The sequence below is a fragment of the Ursus maritimus genome, unplaced genomic scaffold (assembly GCF_017311325.1).
Source record: "Ursus maritimus isolate PB19 unplaced genomic scaffold, ASM1731132v1 scaffold_28, whole genome shotgun sequence".
Classification (NCBI taxonomy): Eukaryota; Metazoa; Chordata; class Mammalia; order Carnivora; family Ursidae; genus Ursus; species Ursus maritimus.
The window spans coordinates 18871143-18890338 of NW_024425341.1; the positions used below are offsets into that span (position 1 = coordinate 18871143).

Below are 19196 nucleotides of genomic sequence, written 5' to 3' on the forward strand. Positions count from 1 at the left end.
GAGATTAACTTGAAAGCACTCTGAAATTCACTCCATGCAACACAATGAATAGGCCAGAGGGGAGAACTTTATTCTACTGTGCATTAATGTCATATAAGACAGACATTCCTCTGAGATTCTGACATTCAAAATAAGATTTGGAAGGCAGATTCCAGGACTGACTGTACACTTTACATATTTACTATTAGCTTTATATTAAATGGCTTAGTTTCTATATATCTAGCAAATATGATGGTAGATTTACTTTTAATTAAGCCATGAATCCCTTTTCAATTAATCTATTACTTTTACTATGCAATAATCAACACATTAAGTCAAGAAATTATGCATTTACCTAAGATCAAAGGGGTGGAAAATCCTATATATCTGAGCACCTACCAAAATAGAACTATTCTGTAACAAATTCTTTAATTAGTATAGTTCTATCATTGATTCTGAAGTTATTCAAGACTTATTCTGACTATGGGGCTGAATATTTCAAAGTAAATAAACAAAATGATAACTAACCTTGGCATATGCTAGGTATTATTCTAAATGATTTGTACATGTTAACAATTCATTCCTCACAACATTTTTCAAATGAGTGAAACACACAGAAGTTAGTAATTGTATGTGTCAGAGCTGGAGTACACACCCAGTGAGTCTTGGTCTAGAGCCATGTCATTTAACACCACAGCTTTCTTTAGTTGACTGTGGTGGATATCTTAGAGCTTAAGCAAATGAAAGATGATAGATTGATGGACAGAGAGAGAGAGAAACAAATGAAGAGGAAGAAAGGAAGGGAGGAAGGAAAGAAAGAAGGAAGGAAAGGAGGAAAGAAGGGAGGGAGGGAAGAAAGAAGGAAGGAACGAACAAACGAAGGAAAGGAGGGAGGGAGGGAAAGAAATTAGATGCTTCAACTTAAAATCTAATAAAATGAAATCTTTGTTCTTGCCTGTGATCTTCTGGATAATTTTTTCTTACCCTTCAGGATTCATCTCATTTCATCTCTACAGTGCCATCTTGCCTACATCTCCTTCTGTCTTCCCATAGAGAATCACTCACTCCTTCCGTGGTGCTGCCATAGTGTCTTACACATACTTTAGTAGGACAGGCATCCCTATGGAAGAAATACAATCAAAGTAATCTGAAGACCAACAAGAAGGGGTGTTTTAATCTTGCTTACATATGAAGGGTGTGTAGAACAATTATACTCATTTTCATCACTTTTTTTTTTAAGATTTTATTTATTTATTCCACAGAGATAGAGACAGCCAGCGAGAGAGGGAACACAAGCAGGGGGAGTGGGAGAGGAAGAAGCAGGCTCATAGCGGAGGAGCCTGACGTGGGGCTCGATCCCATAACGCGGGGATCACGCCCTGAGCCGAAGGCAGACGCTTAACCGTTGTGCCACCCAGGCGCCCCATTTTCATCACTTTTAAAGCCAGAAATAACCATGTTTTTCAATAAGAGGTATTTCTTAGTAGTTCTTTGCCATGAATGTAGGCATGGGATACATTTTCTCTTTGTAAGTTGTCAGTAAGAATTGTTAATATCTCCCTATCTTTTTAATCTCTCCCCTTTCCCATCTATATTAAACTTTTCTCAAACCCCATGTATTTAGAGGAAAAAACACAACTCAGATTTCTGCTAAATGCAGCTCCATATTGTTGTCTCCATCTCAGAAAGCAAGACAGCCCTTATCTGCTAGACATGTTTCTTTGTTCAGTGATAAAGGCAAAACAAAAACAGAACAAATGCAGGTGATGATTTTAGGATTCACTTACATCTTCTGCCTCCATTTGAAGTATAAACTGGATTTTAATTACATGCACTGTCTCATGGACTATCACCACCATTGCTGAGCAGTGGTTGATTATATGAACAGAGATCCATTTCTAAGTTTTCAGTTCAATATATACTTGGAATAGGCAAAATAATACCATAGAAACCTTATGAACTTTGCAGTTTGCAGGCCTGGGTTCAAATACCAGCTCTACAACTGAATATCTAAGAATGCAAAAAAATTATTTGATTTCTCAACTTCAAGTTCATGTGAAAGAGGCAATATTATTTCCTATCTAATGGCTCATTGGGAGGAATAAATGAAAGAATATATGTTAAGATGTGTTGCACTGATCTGGCACAGAGCACGTATTTACAATGTGTTATTCCCTTTTCTTCTCCCATGTACTCACACCAGGCGCTAGGCTAAAGATGAATAACACGTAGCCTGAAACCCTCAAAACATCTTTTTGGCCTTTTGGTTTTTCTAGGTCATCCCTTGTTCTTTATTTCTTTCCTTGGTATTTAAAGCTAATTTTAAAATTCTCTCATCATTCAAAATTTTTTCCACAGGCACTTTCCATTTCTTTTGATAATTGCACCATGGAATAAAGGGATTATAGCAGCATGATTATGACCTTGATCATCTAGCAAGAAGCACTGTCCCAGATTCAGAGAAGAAACTCCCTTTTTCACACCCTTATACTCCACTGTGAATTTACAGCTTAACAGGGAAGACAAGACATAAAATGAGACAGTGATCTCAGTTTGAGATTACTTAGGAGAAAATGCTGGAGTGGGCTTTCTACCTATAATAAAGGGTATAAAAAAATAATAATAGACTAGAGTCTTTAAGAATGGCTTGAAGGTGAAAAAAAGTAAATAAAATAAGAATAGAAATAGAAACAGAATAGAAATAAAGATTTAAAGAGGCTGCCTTGACAGAGACTTGCAAGTTGGCTATACCTTGGTGGTTCAACCCAGCTCAGGATCTGGTTTTCTCCTTTGAAATCCAAATACTTTATTTGGTCCAAATACCTACTTCGTGTCAGTCTCTTAGAGCTGGCAAATGATGACCCATCTCATGGAATGAATAGGAGTATGTTATTTCATTTACCCTCAACAATCTTAAAATAAGAAGCTGAGCTTCAGAGACAATGAGTAATTTACCTAAGGTCATACAGGTGGGGAGTAGTGATAATTTACTGAAAGACAGACAGATGGTAAGATTTATTTCCACATCTGTCAGACTTCAAAGTGTGCTCGTTCCACTATATTATAACCCTTCCCAAGATGCAAATTGTTCATTCACAGTGGAATAAGTACCATTTCCAGAACCAGAATCCCCTTTTCTGACAGCCAGGGAATTTTTTCCCTGATAACAAGGTATTCTGAATATTAAGTTACTAATTGTACTTGAATTAATGTGTAAACAAGGCAGTATTGATAATATCTTCAGGTCGTTCATCTTTGCCATCGAGAAGCTTAAGAAACATATAAGCCGGAACCCATTACACTACCTTTAATTGAACTTCCAACACTGTTCTACAGTATTTTTTGGTCTTCCTGGACCTTTTCCCATAGTCCAAGGCAGCTATTCAAGAATTCTATTATTCTCCCCAAACCTTGCCCAACCCTTACACCTATCTCTTAGCAAACATCCTTGCATTCCTCTTCACAGAGAAAATGGACCATTGACATGAACTTTGCAGCCTCACAACCGCAAATATCTATAGGTACTCCTCTTCTTCTCTCTTTTCCTCCTATGTTCTCTCTTATGAACCAAGCTCCTCTTCACCTAATATATATTCCGTGATTTATTTCTTGTCTGTTGTTCCATCATTTCTCTTCAACTCATCTCCTGTCTGAAAAATCCAGTAGTAACTCCTCAGTCTTCAGCTGTAGCATTTGATGCAATTGTGTATCCTCTCCTCCTTGGATTTCATAACTCTCGGGACTCTCTGGACTCTGGACTCTCCTCTCTTTCCTTTTCTTTCATATCCTCAGTAGTTACTTTTCGTATACTAAAGTGACTCCTCTTCCTGTTTTTACCCCTTAAATCTTATCTCCAGATTTTAAACTAATTCTCTCTATGTCTGACAGAATATTTTCTTTGGAATTACCATGGCTTATGTGATTTTTCTTCATATCGAGACCGTTTTTGCTATCTCCAGATCTGTATATCCAGTGGATCACTAGCTACTCACTTTTTTATGCCATAATTGTACTGAGTGTGCGTCTCTACTATACTGTATTCCCTACCATCGTGGGAACTACTCCAAGATTTTTATATTCCCATTGCCTGGCACAGTTGAAGGATTTGGTAACAGTGATGAATGGAGCCTAGTAGGGAGATGATGTGGAAGATGACTTACACACAGCAAAGATAAGTCATAGGGAAATTATTAGATGGCAGTTGTAATGATAATTTAGGGCTTGTTAACCACTTAGTTTGAGTATGGTAGCTGTGGAAAAAGAAAAGAAGGAATGGATGTGAGAGATTCTGAGAGAGCTTGCATGTTATTTCTCATCTGAAGAGAGAGTAAACAAAATAATAAAGATTTGTACTAACCTACATTTTTGTGACCCTCCTTAAATCACTTATGTAGTTGTGTTTTAAGCCCCCAACAGAATATCACAGTAGCTATTTAAGGAAGTTGAACTGTGAGATCTGACAAATCAGTTTTAATGTCAGCCCTGCTGCATAATGTGAATTTGGTCAAATTACCTGCCTTAAGCCTTAACTACATCATCTCTCAAGTGATGATGATGATACCCTCCACATAGGGTTGGTGAATATTGAAGCAGGTAATTGCTGCATAGCATTGTCTTTAAAAGGTAAAAACACAATAAATGGTAGATTTTTAAAGTATTTCTCAGTTTGCCTCAGAACTGTTGTATTGTTAGAAAGGCAGAAGTTTACCCTGTTAATCACCTAATTAAATTATAAATGGGAAGGCAAAAAGAGTTCTGATATACATAAAGGTCAATTATAAATGGCTTATAAATTACCTGCTACTTACGACTGCCAATTTAATGTTGATTCAATTTGAAATTTTGCTTCCAATTGGGATGCCTTTTATTTATTTTTCATGCTTAATTGCTCTGGTTAGAACTTCCAGTTGAGAAGGAGTGATGGGAGTGGACACCCTTGCTTAACTGCCTTGGCTGAAACTTCCTATGTTGAGGAGGAGCAATGGGCATGGGCACCCTTGTCATGTTCCTGATTTTAGAGGAAAAGTTTTCATTTTTTCACCATTGAATATGATGTTATCTGTGGTTTTGTCATACATGGCATTTGTTATATTGCGATATATTTCTTCTATACACAAATTTGTGAGAGCTTTTATTATGAGAAGGTATTGAATTTTGTCAAATACTTTTTTTTTTATCTATTGAGATGATTATATTTTTATCCTATATTCTGTTAATGTGGTGCATCACATTTGTTGACTTGTGTATTTTAAACATGCTAGTATCCCATTTGATCATGGTATAACATGCTTTTAATGTGCCACTGAATTCTGTTTGCTAGAATTCTGTTGAGAATTTTTCCATCTATATCAAGGATATTGACCTGTAGGTTTTTTTATTTTTGTTTTGTTTTGTTTTTCTTACAGTGTCTTTATCTGGCTCTGGTATCAGGGTAATGCTGGCCTTGTAAACTAAGTTTGGGAGTATTCCCTTCTGTTCATTTTTTGGGGAAGAGTTTGAGAAAGATTGGCATTAATTCTTCTTTAAATGTTTGATAGAATTCCTCAGTGAAACTGTTTGGTCCTGACCTTTCCATTGTTGAAAGATTTTTTTTTACTACTTTAATCTCCTTAATTATTGGTCAAGATTTTCTATTTCTTCATGATTCAGTCTTGCTTTATCTTTTTCTTTTAATTTCAGCTTTATTAAGGTATATCTGAGAAATAAAATTGTAAGCTATTTAAAGCACACATCGTGGTGATTTGATATATGTATACATGTGAAAAAATTCCCATCAGCCAGTTAATGAACACATCCATCACCTCACATATTTATCTTTAGGGTTTTTTTGGTGAGAAGAACATTTTAGTTATATTCTCGTAGCAAATTTTTTTTTTTTAAGATTTCATTTATTTAGAGAGAGAAAGTGGATGGGGGCAGAGGGAGAGGAGAGAGAATCTCAAGCAGACTCTTCACTGATTGCAAAGCCCAACAAGATTGCAGAGCTCAATGATCTCATGACCCTGAGATCATGATCAGAGCTGAAATCAGTAGTCAGATGTTCGACCAGCTGAACCACCCAGGCCCCCTCTCTTAGCAAATTTCAATTATTATTTTTTAATATAGTCTTATCAACTGTAGTCACCATATTTTACACTAGACCCTCAGACCTTATTCATCTTATAGCTGAAAGTTTGTATCCTTTTACCAGCCCCTCTCTATTTCCCCCTTGGGCCCTTTCAGTGTTACTGGTGATTTAAAATTTCATAGCAAAAAACTATAAAACTACTCTCATTGTGAGGGCTAAGAAAAAGATATTAATATTTTTGAGTCTAGCTGTTCTTTCTTAAAACAATATTTAATGAGCATGTTTTACATGCCAGGAACTATAATGTATCAGTGAGCAAGACGGGTGAAGTCCCTACTCTTGTGATACATTCATTCTATTAAAGAGAAACAGATAGGTGCCTGGGTGGCTCAGTAGTTAAGTGTCTTCCTTCAGCTCAGGTCATGATCCCAGGGTCCTGGGATTGAGTCCCACATCAGGCTCTCTGCTCAGCGGAGAGACTATTTCTCCCTCTCCCTATGTCTGCCACTCTGCCTGCTTATTTTCTCTCTCTGTGTCAAATAAATAAATAAATTTTTTTTTAAAAAAAGAGAGAAACAGATAAGATTAGAAAAAGGGATGGGTAGAGGGTGGATGGATGGACAGATGGATGGATGGATAGATAAATAGGATGATGGATGGATATAATTGATATGTGATAGATAAACAAGGTAATAGATTATGAAATAATGATATACTGTGGAGGTTGAAGGGAAGAAACTCCTTTAGCTTGAAATGTCAATGAATGTTCAAGCTGAACCCTGGTTTGACAAGAAGGGGCCAGCAAAGGGAAATTCTGAGACAAGAGATAAGAAAGACATAGTTCCTGCTGTAGAAACCAGTTTGGTGTTTTAGAAGAACTGAAAAACAACCAGTATGGCTAAAGCATACCAAGAAACAAGAGAATGATAGAACATAAGACCAGAGAGTATAAATGCAGTATAGATGATATTCAACCATATGGGCCATGAGAAAGGTGAGATGTAGAGAGTAGGTACAGAGGTATTTAACTCATAGTTTTCTCAGGTTAAAATTATAGAGTGATATGTGCCTCTGTTGCCTCCTCTTGGGATTCCTCTCACCCCTAACTTTCCTTTATGCTCTCCTTATAACATAAACAGAATATTCGATGGATTAAATGCACTGCCTTTGGAGAAATTACGAAGTAATTGCATTCACTCAGCAGACATGGTAAATAATGTTGCAATAAACATAGGGGTGCATACATTTTAGAGCTAGTGTTTTCATTTTCCCTGGATAAATACCCAATAGTGGAAATACTAGATTACTAGATAATATGATATTTCTATTTTTAAATTTTTAAGGAGCCTCCATATTCTTTTCCACAGAGGTTGCACCAGTTTACATTCCCATGAACAGTGCACAAGAGTTCCTTTTTCTCCACTTGCTTGCCAACACTTTTTGTTCCTTGTCTTCTTGATTTTAGTTATTCTAAAAGGTATGAGGTGATATCTCAGTGTGGGTTTGATTTACATTTCCCTGATGAGTAGTGATGTTTAGCATCTTTTTGTTTGTCTATTTATATGCATGTCTTTGGAAAAATATCTAAGTCCTCTGCTCATTTTTTAGTAAATTGTTTTTTTGGTGTTGAAGTGTATAAGTTCTTTATACATTTTGGATATTATTGGATGTATCATTTCCAAATATCTTCTCCCATTCAGTCAGTTGTCTTTTTGTTTTGTTGATGATTTCCTTTGCTGTGCCAAAGCTTTTTATTTTGATGTAGTACCAAGAATTTATTTTTGCTTTTGTTTCCCTCGCCTTTGGAGACATATCTAGAAAAATGTTGCTATGGCTGATGTCAGAGAAATTACTGCCTGTGTTCTTTTCTAGGATTTTTATGGTTTCAGGTCTCACATTTAGGTCTTTAATCCATTTTGAGTTTATTTTTGTTTATGGTGTTAGAAGGTGGTCCAGTTTCATTCTTTTGCATGTAGTTGTCCAGTTTTCCCAGCACCATTTATTGAAAAGACTCTTTTTCCCGATTGTATATTATTGCCTCCTTTGTCATAGATTACTTGATCATTTAAATGTGGCTTTATTTCTGGGCTCTCTATTCATTCTGTTGATCTGTGTGTCTATTTTATGCCAGTACCGTACTGTTTGATTACTACAGCTTTGTAGTATAACTTGAAATCTGAAGTTGCAATACCTCCAGTTTTGTTCTTTCTCAGGCTTGCTTTGACTATTTGAGGGCTTTTGTGGTTCCATACAAATGTTAGTATTATTTCTCCTAGTTTTATTAAGAATATTGTTGGTATTTTAAAAGGGATTGCATTGAATGTGTACATTGCTTTGGGTATTATGGACATTTTGACAATATTAATTCTTCCAATCCATAAGTACAGAATACTTTCCATTTGTTTGTCACATTTAATTTATTTCATCAGTCTTTTATAGTTTTCAGAATACAGATCTTTCACCCCTTTGGTTAAGTTTATTCCTAGGTATTTTATTCTTTTTGGTGCAATTGTAAATGGTGTTGTTTTTTAATTTCTCTTTCTGCTACTTCTTTCTTAGTGTATAGAAATGCTGCCAATTACTGAGTATTAATTTTGTATCCTGCCACTTTTTTGACATTGTTTATACTTCTGGTAGTTTTTTTGTGGAGTCTTTGGTATTATCTATGTATAGTATCATGTCATTTGTAAATAGTGATAGTTTAATTTCTCTTTTACCATATAAATGCCTCTTATTTATTTTTCTTGTCTAATTGCTGTGGCTAGAACTTCTAGTACTACATTGAATAAGTGTTGAGAGTGGATGTCCTTGGCTTGTTCCTGATCTTAGGGGAAAAACTCTCAGTTTTTCCTATTGAGGATGATGTAAGCTGTGGGTTTTTCATATGTGGCCTTTATTATATTGAGGTATGTTACTCTAATCCCATTTTGCTGAGAGTTTTTATCATGAATCCCAAATCCCAAATCCCATGAATTCCCAAATGCTTTTCCTGCATATATTGAGATGATCATATGATTTTTAACCTTCAGTTTGTTGATGTAGTGTATAATGATTGATTGCAAAAATTGAACCATCTTTGCATTCCAGGAATAAATCCCACCTGATCATGGTGAATGATCTTTTTAATGGATTGTTGTATGTGGTTTGCCAATATTTTGTTGAGGATTTTTGCATCTGTGTTCATCAGGGATATTTATTTATTTATTTATTTAGTCTCTATTTATGTCTGCTCTGGTCTTTATTATTTTCTTTCTTCTATTCATCTTGGGCTTTGTTCTTATTCTAGTTCCTTTTGGTGGAAGGTTAGGTGGTTTATTTGATTTTTTTCCTATTTCTTGAAGCAAGGCTATATTGCTTTATTAATCCCTCTTGGAACTGCTTTGGCCTTGTGGCAGAGATTTGGGACCATTGTACTTTTGTTTTCATTTGTCTCCATGTACCTTTTTTATTTTTTATTCTTTGATTGCTCCATTGATAGCAATGGATCAAATACCAAATTCCATATTGATTTTATCTGGATGATCTATCCATCCTTGATATAATTGAAGTCTTAAAGCTCCCTAGTATTATTGTATTACCATCAATTTCTCTCTTTATGTCCATCAGTATTTGTTTTTAGTATTTAGGTGCTCCAGTGTTGGGTGTGTAAATATTTACAAATGTTATATCCTCTTGTTAAATTGATCCATTTGTCATAATACTATGCCCTGCTTTGTCTCATTAGTCTTTGTTTTAAAGTCTATTTTGTCTGATATAAGTATTGCTAACCTGACTTTTTTTTTCACTTCCATTTGCATGGCGAATGCTTTTCCATCCCTTTCACTTTCAGACTATATGTGTCTTTAGGTCTGAGATGAGTTTCTTGTAAGCAGCACATAGATGGGTCTTGTTTTTTTATCCATTCTGCAACTCTGTGTCTTTTGATTAGAGCATTTAGACCATTTACATTTAAATTAATTATTTTTTATTTATTTAAATTCAGTTAGCCAACCTATAGTACATTATGAGTTTCAGATGTAGAGTTCAGTAATTTATCAGTTGCATTTAACACCCAGTGCTCATCACATCACATGCCTTCCTTCATGCCCATCACCCAATTACACCACCCCCCCGCAACTTCCCATCCAGCAACCCTCAGTTTATTTCATATAGTTAAGAGTCTCTCATGGTTTGTTTCCCTCTCTGATTTCTTCCCATGCAGTTTTCCCTCCCTTCCCCTATGATCCTCTGCACTGTTTCTTATATTCCGCATAGGAGTCAAACCATATAATAATTGTCTTTCTCTGATTTACTTATTTCACTCAGCATAAGACCCTCCAGTTCCATCCATGTCGAGGTAAATGGTAAGATTTCATCCTTTCTGATGGCTGAGTAATAGTCTATTGTGTATATATACCACATCTGCTTTATCCATTCTTCTGTCAGTGGACAGCTGGGCTCAATTTAAAGTAGTTATTGATAGGTATATACTTATTGCCATTTTTAAATTTTGTTTTCTGGTTGTCTTTGTAGTTCTTCTTTGTTCCATTCTTCTTCTCTTGCTCTCTTTCTTTGTGATTGATAAATATCTATAGTGTTTTGTTTGGCTTTATTTCTCTTTATAATATATATATATATAAAACATCCTAACATCATATATAACATCCTAAGTTAATAGCAGTCCATATTCACTTGATGATCAGTTAAGCTCAAACCCATTGAAAGAAAGAAGAAAAGAGAGAGAGAGGTAAAGAAAGAGAAACAGAGAGAGAAAGAAAAGAAAAGTGAAGAAAAAAAAGGAAGAAAAAGTATGTTGTTACATTTTATATCTTTTCATTCATATTTTTCTTATGTCTAATTATGGCCATTTATTTTCCAGTTAAAAAGCTCCTTTAACATTTCTTGTAAGGCTGGTAAAGTGGTGATAAATTCCTTTATCGTTTGTTTGTCTGGGAAAATCTTTATCTCTCCTTCAAATCTGAATGATAACTTTGCCAGATAGAGTATTCTTGTGTATAGGGTTTTTCTTTTTTTTTCCCCTTCAGCACTTTGAATATATCACATATGTCACTCTCTTCTGTGTGAGCTTGCAAAGTTTCTGTTGAAAATTAGCAGATAATCTTACAGGTTTTCCCTTCTAGGTAGCTTTTTGTTTCTCTCTTGTTGTTTTTAAGATATTTCTTTATCTTTAACCTTTGACATTTCAATTATTATGTGCCATGGCATGGACCTCCTTGGGTTCATCTTGTTTGGAACTCTGTGCTTGGACTTAGAAATATATTTCCCTCTGCAAGTTGGTACAGCCACTCTGGAAAACAGTGTGGAAGTCCCTTAAAAAGTTAAAAATTGAGCTACCCTATGATCCAGCCATTGCACTACTGGGTGTTTACCCCAAAGATACAGACATAGTGAAGAGAAGGGCCATATGCACCCCAATGGCGGCAATGTCCACAATAGCTAAATCGTGGAAGGAGCCGAGATGCCCTTCAACAGATGACTGGATTAAGAAGCTGTGGTCCATATATACAATGGAATATTACTCAGCTATCAGAAAGAACGAATTCTCAACATTTGCTGCAACATGGACGGCACTGGAGGAGATAATGCTAAGTGAAATAAGTCAAGCAGAGAAAGACAACTATCATATGATTTCTCTCATCTATGGAACATAAGAATTAGGGTGATCAGTAGGGGAAGAAAGGGATAAAGAAAGGGGGGGTAATCAGAAGGGGGAATGAAGCATGAGAGACTATGGACTCTGAGAAACAAACTGAGGGCCTCAGAGGGGAGGGGGGTGGGGGAATGGGATAGACCGGTGATGGGTAGTAAGGAGGGCACGTATTGCATGGTGCACTGGGTGTTATACGCAACTAATGAATCATCGAGTCTTACATCGGAAACCGGGGATGTACTGTATGGTGACTAACATAATATAATAAAAAATCATTTAAAATAAAAAGAAATATATTTCCCTCCTAGGTTGGGGAAGTATTCAGTTATTATTTCTTCATATAATTTTTCTATACCTTTCCCTCTCTCTTTTCCAAGGATCCCTATAATGCGAATGTTTGTTCACAGGGTGTTTCCCAAGAGATCCCTTCATCAATCCCTATTGTTTAAAATTATTTTCTCTTTTTGATGTTCAGCTTGTTTGCTTTCCATTATTCTTTCAGATCACTGTTGTGTTCTGCATCCTCTCATCTACTTTTGATTCCCTCTAGTGTGTTTTTTATTTCAGTTATTGTATTCTTCAACTTTTCTTGGTTCTTTTTAATATTTTCTGTTTCTTTATTGAAGGTCTCACTGAGCTCTTCCATTCTTTTCTCTAGCCCCCTGGGCATGATTATGATCATTACTTTAAATTCTTTATCAGGCATAATGCTTATCTCTGTTTCATTTAAAGAGAACACGAAAGAAAAAATCAAAAAGAATAAAATTAAAACAAGACAAGACAAATTTTAAAATGTAAAAAAATTAGAATAATTAAAAATTAAAAAACAAAACAAAACACAAAACCATGGCTGGACTGTTTTCTCTGCCCCAGTCACAGGGTGACTGGTGTAAGCTGGTGGACCCTGGGCTCACTGAGACTACAAACTCCCTATGACGACTAGACCCATCAGTTATGGCATCAGGACCTGCCTGGTGTGGCATTAGGACCCTCCACTTATGGTGTTGGAAACTTTTCCTCTTGGCAGTCAAATCCTGCTCTGGCCTGGGCTTTTAAGTTTGAGGGGGAGAGCATTCCCACAGTTCCTCAGCCCTTTTAAACTCTGGCTTCTCTTTTCTGTGCCCCTGCATGACTAGGGCTGGTATGGGCTTGCGGACCCTGGGCTCACTGGAGTTACAAACTTGCAGAGATTATTGGACCCACCCATTATGGTGTCCAGATCCTGCTACAGTCTAGGCTTTTAAGGCAGGGTGGGCTTTTAAGGTGGCTTATTCTCCAGTTGCTCTGAGCTGGAGAGCTTTCTTGTAGTTCCTCTGTAGCTTGGCAGAGTTCTAGTGTTGTGTGTTTTCTGTGCTAGTTGCTCTTTTAAACCGTGTTTTGTTTTTTGTTTTTGTTTTGTTCTGTTTTTTCTGTGCCCAAAGACAGAGGGACCTATTCCTGGTCCCCCAATGCTATCCCTCCCCGTTGCCATTTGCAGTATTAGGAGTGGGAGTTCCCTTTGTTACCATCCATCTTTCTTGCTGTTCTCTTTCTGTCCTCTGTCTTTAGTTGTTCAGTAGCTGTTCAGTCAGTCTTCAGTTCTTCACAAGGAATTGTTCTATTAATAGGTGTAATTTGGTATGTTCTGTGGACGAGATGATTTCAGAATCTTCCTACATCACCATCTTGAACCAGAACTCTATTATACCCATTTCCAAGTGAGGGAATTGAATCACACATGTCAAAGCATAATTCTTAGCCCTGAAATAGCCCATAGTTTATTAGGTAGACAGACACTTGAGCTAAATGATTCCAAGCCATTGTAGCTATCACCATGGAGGTCTGATGGGAACATGGAAGAAAATGAGGTGAAGAGAAATGAGAACTGTCTTTTCATTCGGTACTCACAATGACACTATTGCATGACGGGTGTTAAGTAAGTTACTCGGCTCATGTAGTGCATAAGGGGTATCTGTGGGCTTCTACCTCCTGACTTACTGCAGTACCCAGCCTGCTCCCACTACTGCCCCTTCCAATTTTCAATAAGCTGTTTAATTACTGAAGAAGTATATTACCACTTTCTCCAGTATTTGCCCTTTAAAATCAGACCCTCTGAAGAGTATAGTTTTTTACTACAAAATAATGCATGGTTACGGGTGACATTTCAGTATCAGTTCTCAGCAATGCTTTAGCATGTCAGTGTTGGGAGCAGGAGAGGGGTGGAAAGATGCTTGTAGCAGGGGGAAAAGGCCTGCAGAGAGCATGCACATGCCTTTCATGTCAATGCATTTTTTTTAATAGGATCTGGAGTCAGAATCTGAGAGTGGAGCAGATACCACTTCAGTAAATCAGACACAAATAAATTTGTTTTCTAACACCGAATCTACCGACCTACCGCCTTCCACCCCAGTGGCCAGTTCTGGAACCAAACCCAAGTCTATGGTAAGTTATAAATGATAACAGTCAGTTTTAACATGAATTGCTGGTGATCATAAGGTAAGAGTTGATATCTCATCCATTCAATATAGAAGAAATAATCTTTGAGTCCTTGAGTGACTTGATAACATTTAATTAAGTACATCTCAACATACGTTGTTTGTTTGCTTTATAACTGATAACACAAGTACTTCACTAAAACAGGTCATGGTTCTAGAATTATGCAAAATGTGGTATCAGATTTTGTTGCTGTATACTCAGATATTTAAAGAACCAAGAACAAAAAATCTGGAGCCTGACCACATCACTTACCAGTCAGAAAATCGCCTAAGACTAGATAGTTAGAAAAATAGAGATATATAAAATCACACACATCATAAATTTTATGTGGGTACTAAATGACATAGCTCATGTAAAGTACTTCGTGAAGTACTTGGCACAGAATAAATGCTGAATAAATGTAGGCTACCATCATTATTATCATGATGCTTCAACTTTACAGTGCTACCAAAACAAATAAAAGGAGAATTACCACACATAATAATATAGCAGGGTGAGTTGTAAATAAAAGCCATTTTCCTTTAAGTAAAAAGTTGAATGGCTACAGAAAAGCAGTATTTGACTGTAAAAGGTAACATTTATGGAGGAAGTAATTACTACTTCAAATATCTGAAGTCCCAGCAGCTCCAAAATAACCTTTCCTAGTTTAGTGAAAATCAGAGTGGCGTGTTATTTTTTTAAATGCCCATGTTAGCTTAACACAGAGAAACAAGTTTGGATTGCTTGTTTGCCTGACTTGAAAATAAAAGGCAAGTCTGAAAGAGGACTCAAAAGAGAATACTCTGAATTTAAAACATGGTTGATATGTTCAATTGCAGGAATATCTAGAGTATTTTTTCATAGAATAAATATTTATTGAACACTTACAACATGCCATGTGCTATGTTTGATGAAAGAGTGGGGGTGGAGTAAAACATGTTTTCCGTCTTTAAACAGATCACAATCTAGCAGAGGGAGTAGGTAAGTAAGCAGTGAAATGCAGTATCATACTATTGGTAGAGCTGTATAGATTGGGAGTAGCAGGAACCAGTGGCCTGCTGCATAATGCTGTTGCAGGGTACAATGAAGAGAAAAGGGTCAAAAATAATGTGTGTCAACAGGCAGACTGTAATGAATTGGTGCTCTTCTTTTTCATAATGGGTAAAGAATTCTTGATTAAGATGCAAAATTAAAATATGAAACCAAATGATCTCACTTCACCACATTCTTATTGAAGTAAAAGGTAAAAGCCTCTCGACAGTTTTAACTTGAAGGTTTGGGAACCATTGGAGCATTGGCTCTTTGAACATTGGGACAGGTATGGGGCTGACATGTAAGAAAAAAGTAGAAAGGAAGGTGAATTCTCTTTTTAAAGGTATTTATGCTTAAATTCACTTTTTAAAGCACCTACTATTATCCTGAAGAGCAGTTATTCTCTCTCTGATATTTACTTCATGTTCATCTTTTACTTTAGAATAATTATCATTGGTGTCTGCTATTTCTCCCTTGAAACATATGTATTTTAGTGTGTGGTCACCTTATAATTTATAACAATTTATACAACTATGCATAGTTCTGTTGTTTTTCTTCAATACCCCCATGTTCTTAAACGTGCTCATGTTTATAAATGTGTTTCCACTGAGATATGTCTATATATTTTTATGATAAGCATCTATAGTAAAGTTTTAGAATGAGAGACATAAAACCATCAGTTTGGGGGGACTTCAGTCCTTTAAAATACTTGAAGTTGGATCTGTTTCAAATTTTTCATGTTTGTTATATCAATTGAACAAATTATTCACCCCACAGGCAAAATTAAGAAATACTAAAATTGGGACACCTGGGTGGCTCAGTTGGTTAAGCATCTGCCTTTGGCTCAGGTCATGATCTCAGGGTCCTGGGATCAAGCCCCACATCAGGCTCTGTGATTAGCAGGGAGCCTGCTTCTCCTTCTCCCTCTGCACACCCCCACACACACTGGTGCTCTCTCTCTCTCTCTCTCTCTCGAATAAATAAATTCTTAAAAAAAAAAGAAATACTAAAGTCAGTTATTGAACAGAAACACTTTTTCATGCCCCTAAAACAAACATTTACTGAACAGTTGTCAACTTTGGATAAAATTGTGACTCTCTACCCAGCTGTTTGGGTGTGACTTGTTACCTGGGCGCACACTCACAGCTTCCTACTGATGCCACTCATTAGTCAGTGAGCACTGAGAAACATTTTACAGCAGACTCAGCCTCAAAACACAATATTCCACTTCAAGACAACCAAAAACTGCTTAACCCATCTTGACCAATACCACAGAGAGTTAGAGAACTGTACCTGGAACCCTGTCTAGCTACTGAACTATAATTTAGTAAAATTCTCAGCAGGCCATGAGAAGGACCCAGAAAGAAACACTCCACTGTCAAAGACAACTGACTTTTAGGAAATTTCTTAAAGAAAATGTCCAGTAATGAAAATAGCTTGAAAAGCAGGCTTTTGTTTTGAGGAGAAAGGTTATTTTCGTGTGTGTGTGTGTGTGTGTGTGTGTGTGTGTGTGTGTGTCTGTATTTAATTTTGTGTTGTTATTGGTGTTGATGCTTTTGAGTACAATTCCTTTTTACTACAGTTTGAAAATAATTCTCCAGCTGTGGGTCAATTCTATGTTTTCAGTTGTTTCTGGGTAGGATTATTAGAATGAAGAATTTTACTTATTTTGTGAGAGAGTAAACAGATACTTTCCCCCTCATTTTGGAGCTTGGAAAATTATCTGTTTGTGTAATGGCAGTCTGGATACTTTGTGAAAAGAGAGAGAGCTCCAATATCTTACAGAGCCAGTCTATTCACCAGGAACTAAAATTTCAAATTTAGTATTAAGTAGAAACATTAAGTTCTAAGAACACCTACTTCTAATATCCACTCATAATGAACTAACCTTCTGCTCCATAATGTCATATTTTTACAAAACGTTTACTTTTATTTCAGAATTATTTAATGTTACATTTGATTTGCTGCTGTGAAATCTATTTATAATGGTGACTAACTACCACAAACATTTGGCTTTCCTTTTGTATGTAAGACCTCTGGGTTTCTACGTGCCTATTTTTTCAATAAGATTTCTTCTTTTATGTGTATTATTAGAACAGGACCCGTGAGTAATCTTCAGATTTTTCATGAAGACGATGTATATATCATGCCAAAGAGTGAGCGTTAAAGTAGATTTCTGGGATGTATTTCACACAAAAATGAAAAAGTCGAGAGGTAGGATACCCAGTACCAAAAACCACATTAGAAAAAAGAGGCCTAGTGCTTCATGTCCAAAAAATCACCAATTTCTCTCCCAAAAGCTGTGATTTGTTCTTTTGAAACAGTTTCATAATGCTTTTCTTGAGAGACACTTTCACAAACAACCCATGATTAGTCATATTACTTTTATACAAAGTGCTCTCATTATAGAATGATATATTGGCATCTTTCTGGCCATGGTATCAGTTGCTTAAGTTGATCCTGTATTCATAAATATAGGGTTGTTACATGAAAGATTTTAAAGCAGGACACTAAAACATCAGGGGTTTTGCTTTTCCTGAAGACACTTATAAGTGTACTTGTTCGTTAAATTACTAATCATCATACATTAATGAAGAGAGAAACCGAGCTCTAGATGACAAAGAAAACAGCATATTTCATTTGTAGAATAAGTAACTGGAGGAACAGGGACAGTCTAGCATTCTGTAGAATAACTGAGAGCATCGTTAAGAGCAATGCAAGGATATGTTTTCAATTTAGTCTAAATTCCCCTTCCCTCTTTGTCCCAGAAACTCCCTTAGTTGCCTTGTGATAGAATTCTAATAGCAGTGATGAAACCCTCAATCATTTGGGCATGTTGGAACCACAGCTAGACAGAAGAGTTTTGAGTATGTCCTAAACTATCTAAAGGAATTTTGAAACATATTGGCATTCATATCAGAATGTATTACGTACTGGAAAATAACCCTTTTATTGAAGACATCAAAAACAGCAGAAATTATTAACCTTCATTATTGTAATTGCTACGGAGTAAAAAAGACAGATACATCTTATTTAACCTCAAGGTGGCAACAGTAGGTCTAATTCCACACATTGAATACACCCCTCATCTTTTCATCATTACTACCAAAATAGTGATGGGATAGATGAGGGAAAACATCAGCTGGTGGAGGGATGGGAGCTTAGGGCCGGCAGAACGACGCCCAGCCAAACACTGCCAACTTCTTTAGAGAGCGGTTCAGAATAAATCTTGCCTAAAGGCTGCCACGGTGTGATGAAAATGGAGCTCAGGAGTATGTCCTGACTACAGTTCATGATCATTTCTAGATGACTCTTAAAAAGACTCCCAATACTGCAATCAACCTAATAGTGCAACTGCTTTTACTGACAGTTCCAAAACTTGCATGGTCAGTCTATTCTTGTGTTGAAGAGAACAATCTCTCAATATGACCCCCAGCACAGCTGTTTATGCTATAGTCAGTTTAGTGAGGCATTTACATACAAGCTATTATTTTTCTTCCCTCTGGATGATAGAAGCAAAATAGTAATTTTCTGGTCTGGTATTTACTTGTCAATAGCATTGTGCTCCCTAAAAGGAATAAATGTTTTGAGGTGCAGAGAAAAGGAGGGTGAAGATGGCATTAAGTAAGAATTTTGACATACTATTTTTAATAAATGTTATTTAAGTGCAAGTCATTAAAAAATAGGATCTTATTTTCCCTTTTTTCAGCCAATGAAATGTGGTCTAATCTACACTGTTCTTGAAATTATCAATTTATATTTTGGCTACTGTGCATATGAGAACCATAAATTGTCACTCATAGTATTTCTATGAATCTATATGTCTCCATGGTAAAAGCAGAAATTACAGGAAGATGAACTTTAAGAAAGACCCACAAGTTTTATCCAGGTAATGATTATGGAGGAAAGCATTTTTGCCTATGTAATAATAATATCAAATATAAAAAGGACAAACATTTATGGAGTGCACACTGTGTGGCAGCTATTATATTATGGACTAGCAGGGCATAGTTC

The 19196-nt window shown here is 36.2% G+C and overlaps 1 protein-coding gene across 1 annotated transcript in view; it reads left to right on the forward strand.

Annotated features, from left to right (window-relative positions):
• LOC121099750 (rho GTPase-activating protein 7-like) overlaps positions 1-19196 on the forward strand; it is a 199141-nt gene that overhangs the window by 106839 nt on the left and 73106 nt on the right. The window contains exon 4 of the mRNA XM_040643173.1: positions 13977-14117. Coding sequence (XP_040499107.1) covers positions 13977-14117 — 141 coding nt within the window. The remainder of the gene's footprint in view (positions 1-13976; positions 14118-19196) is intronic.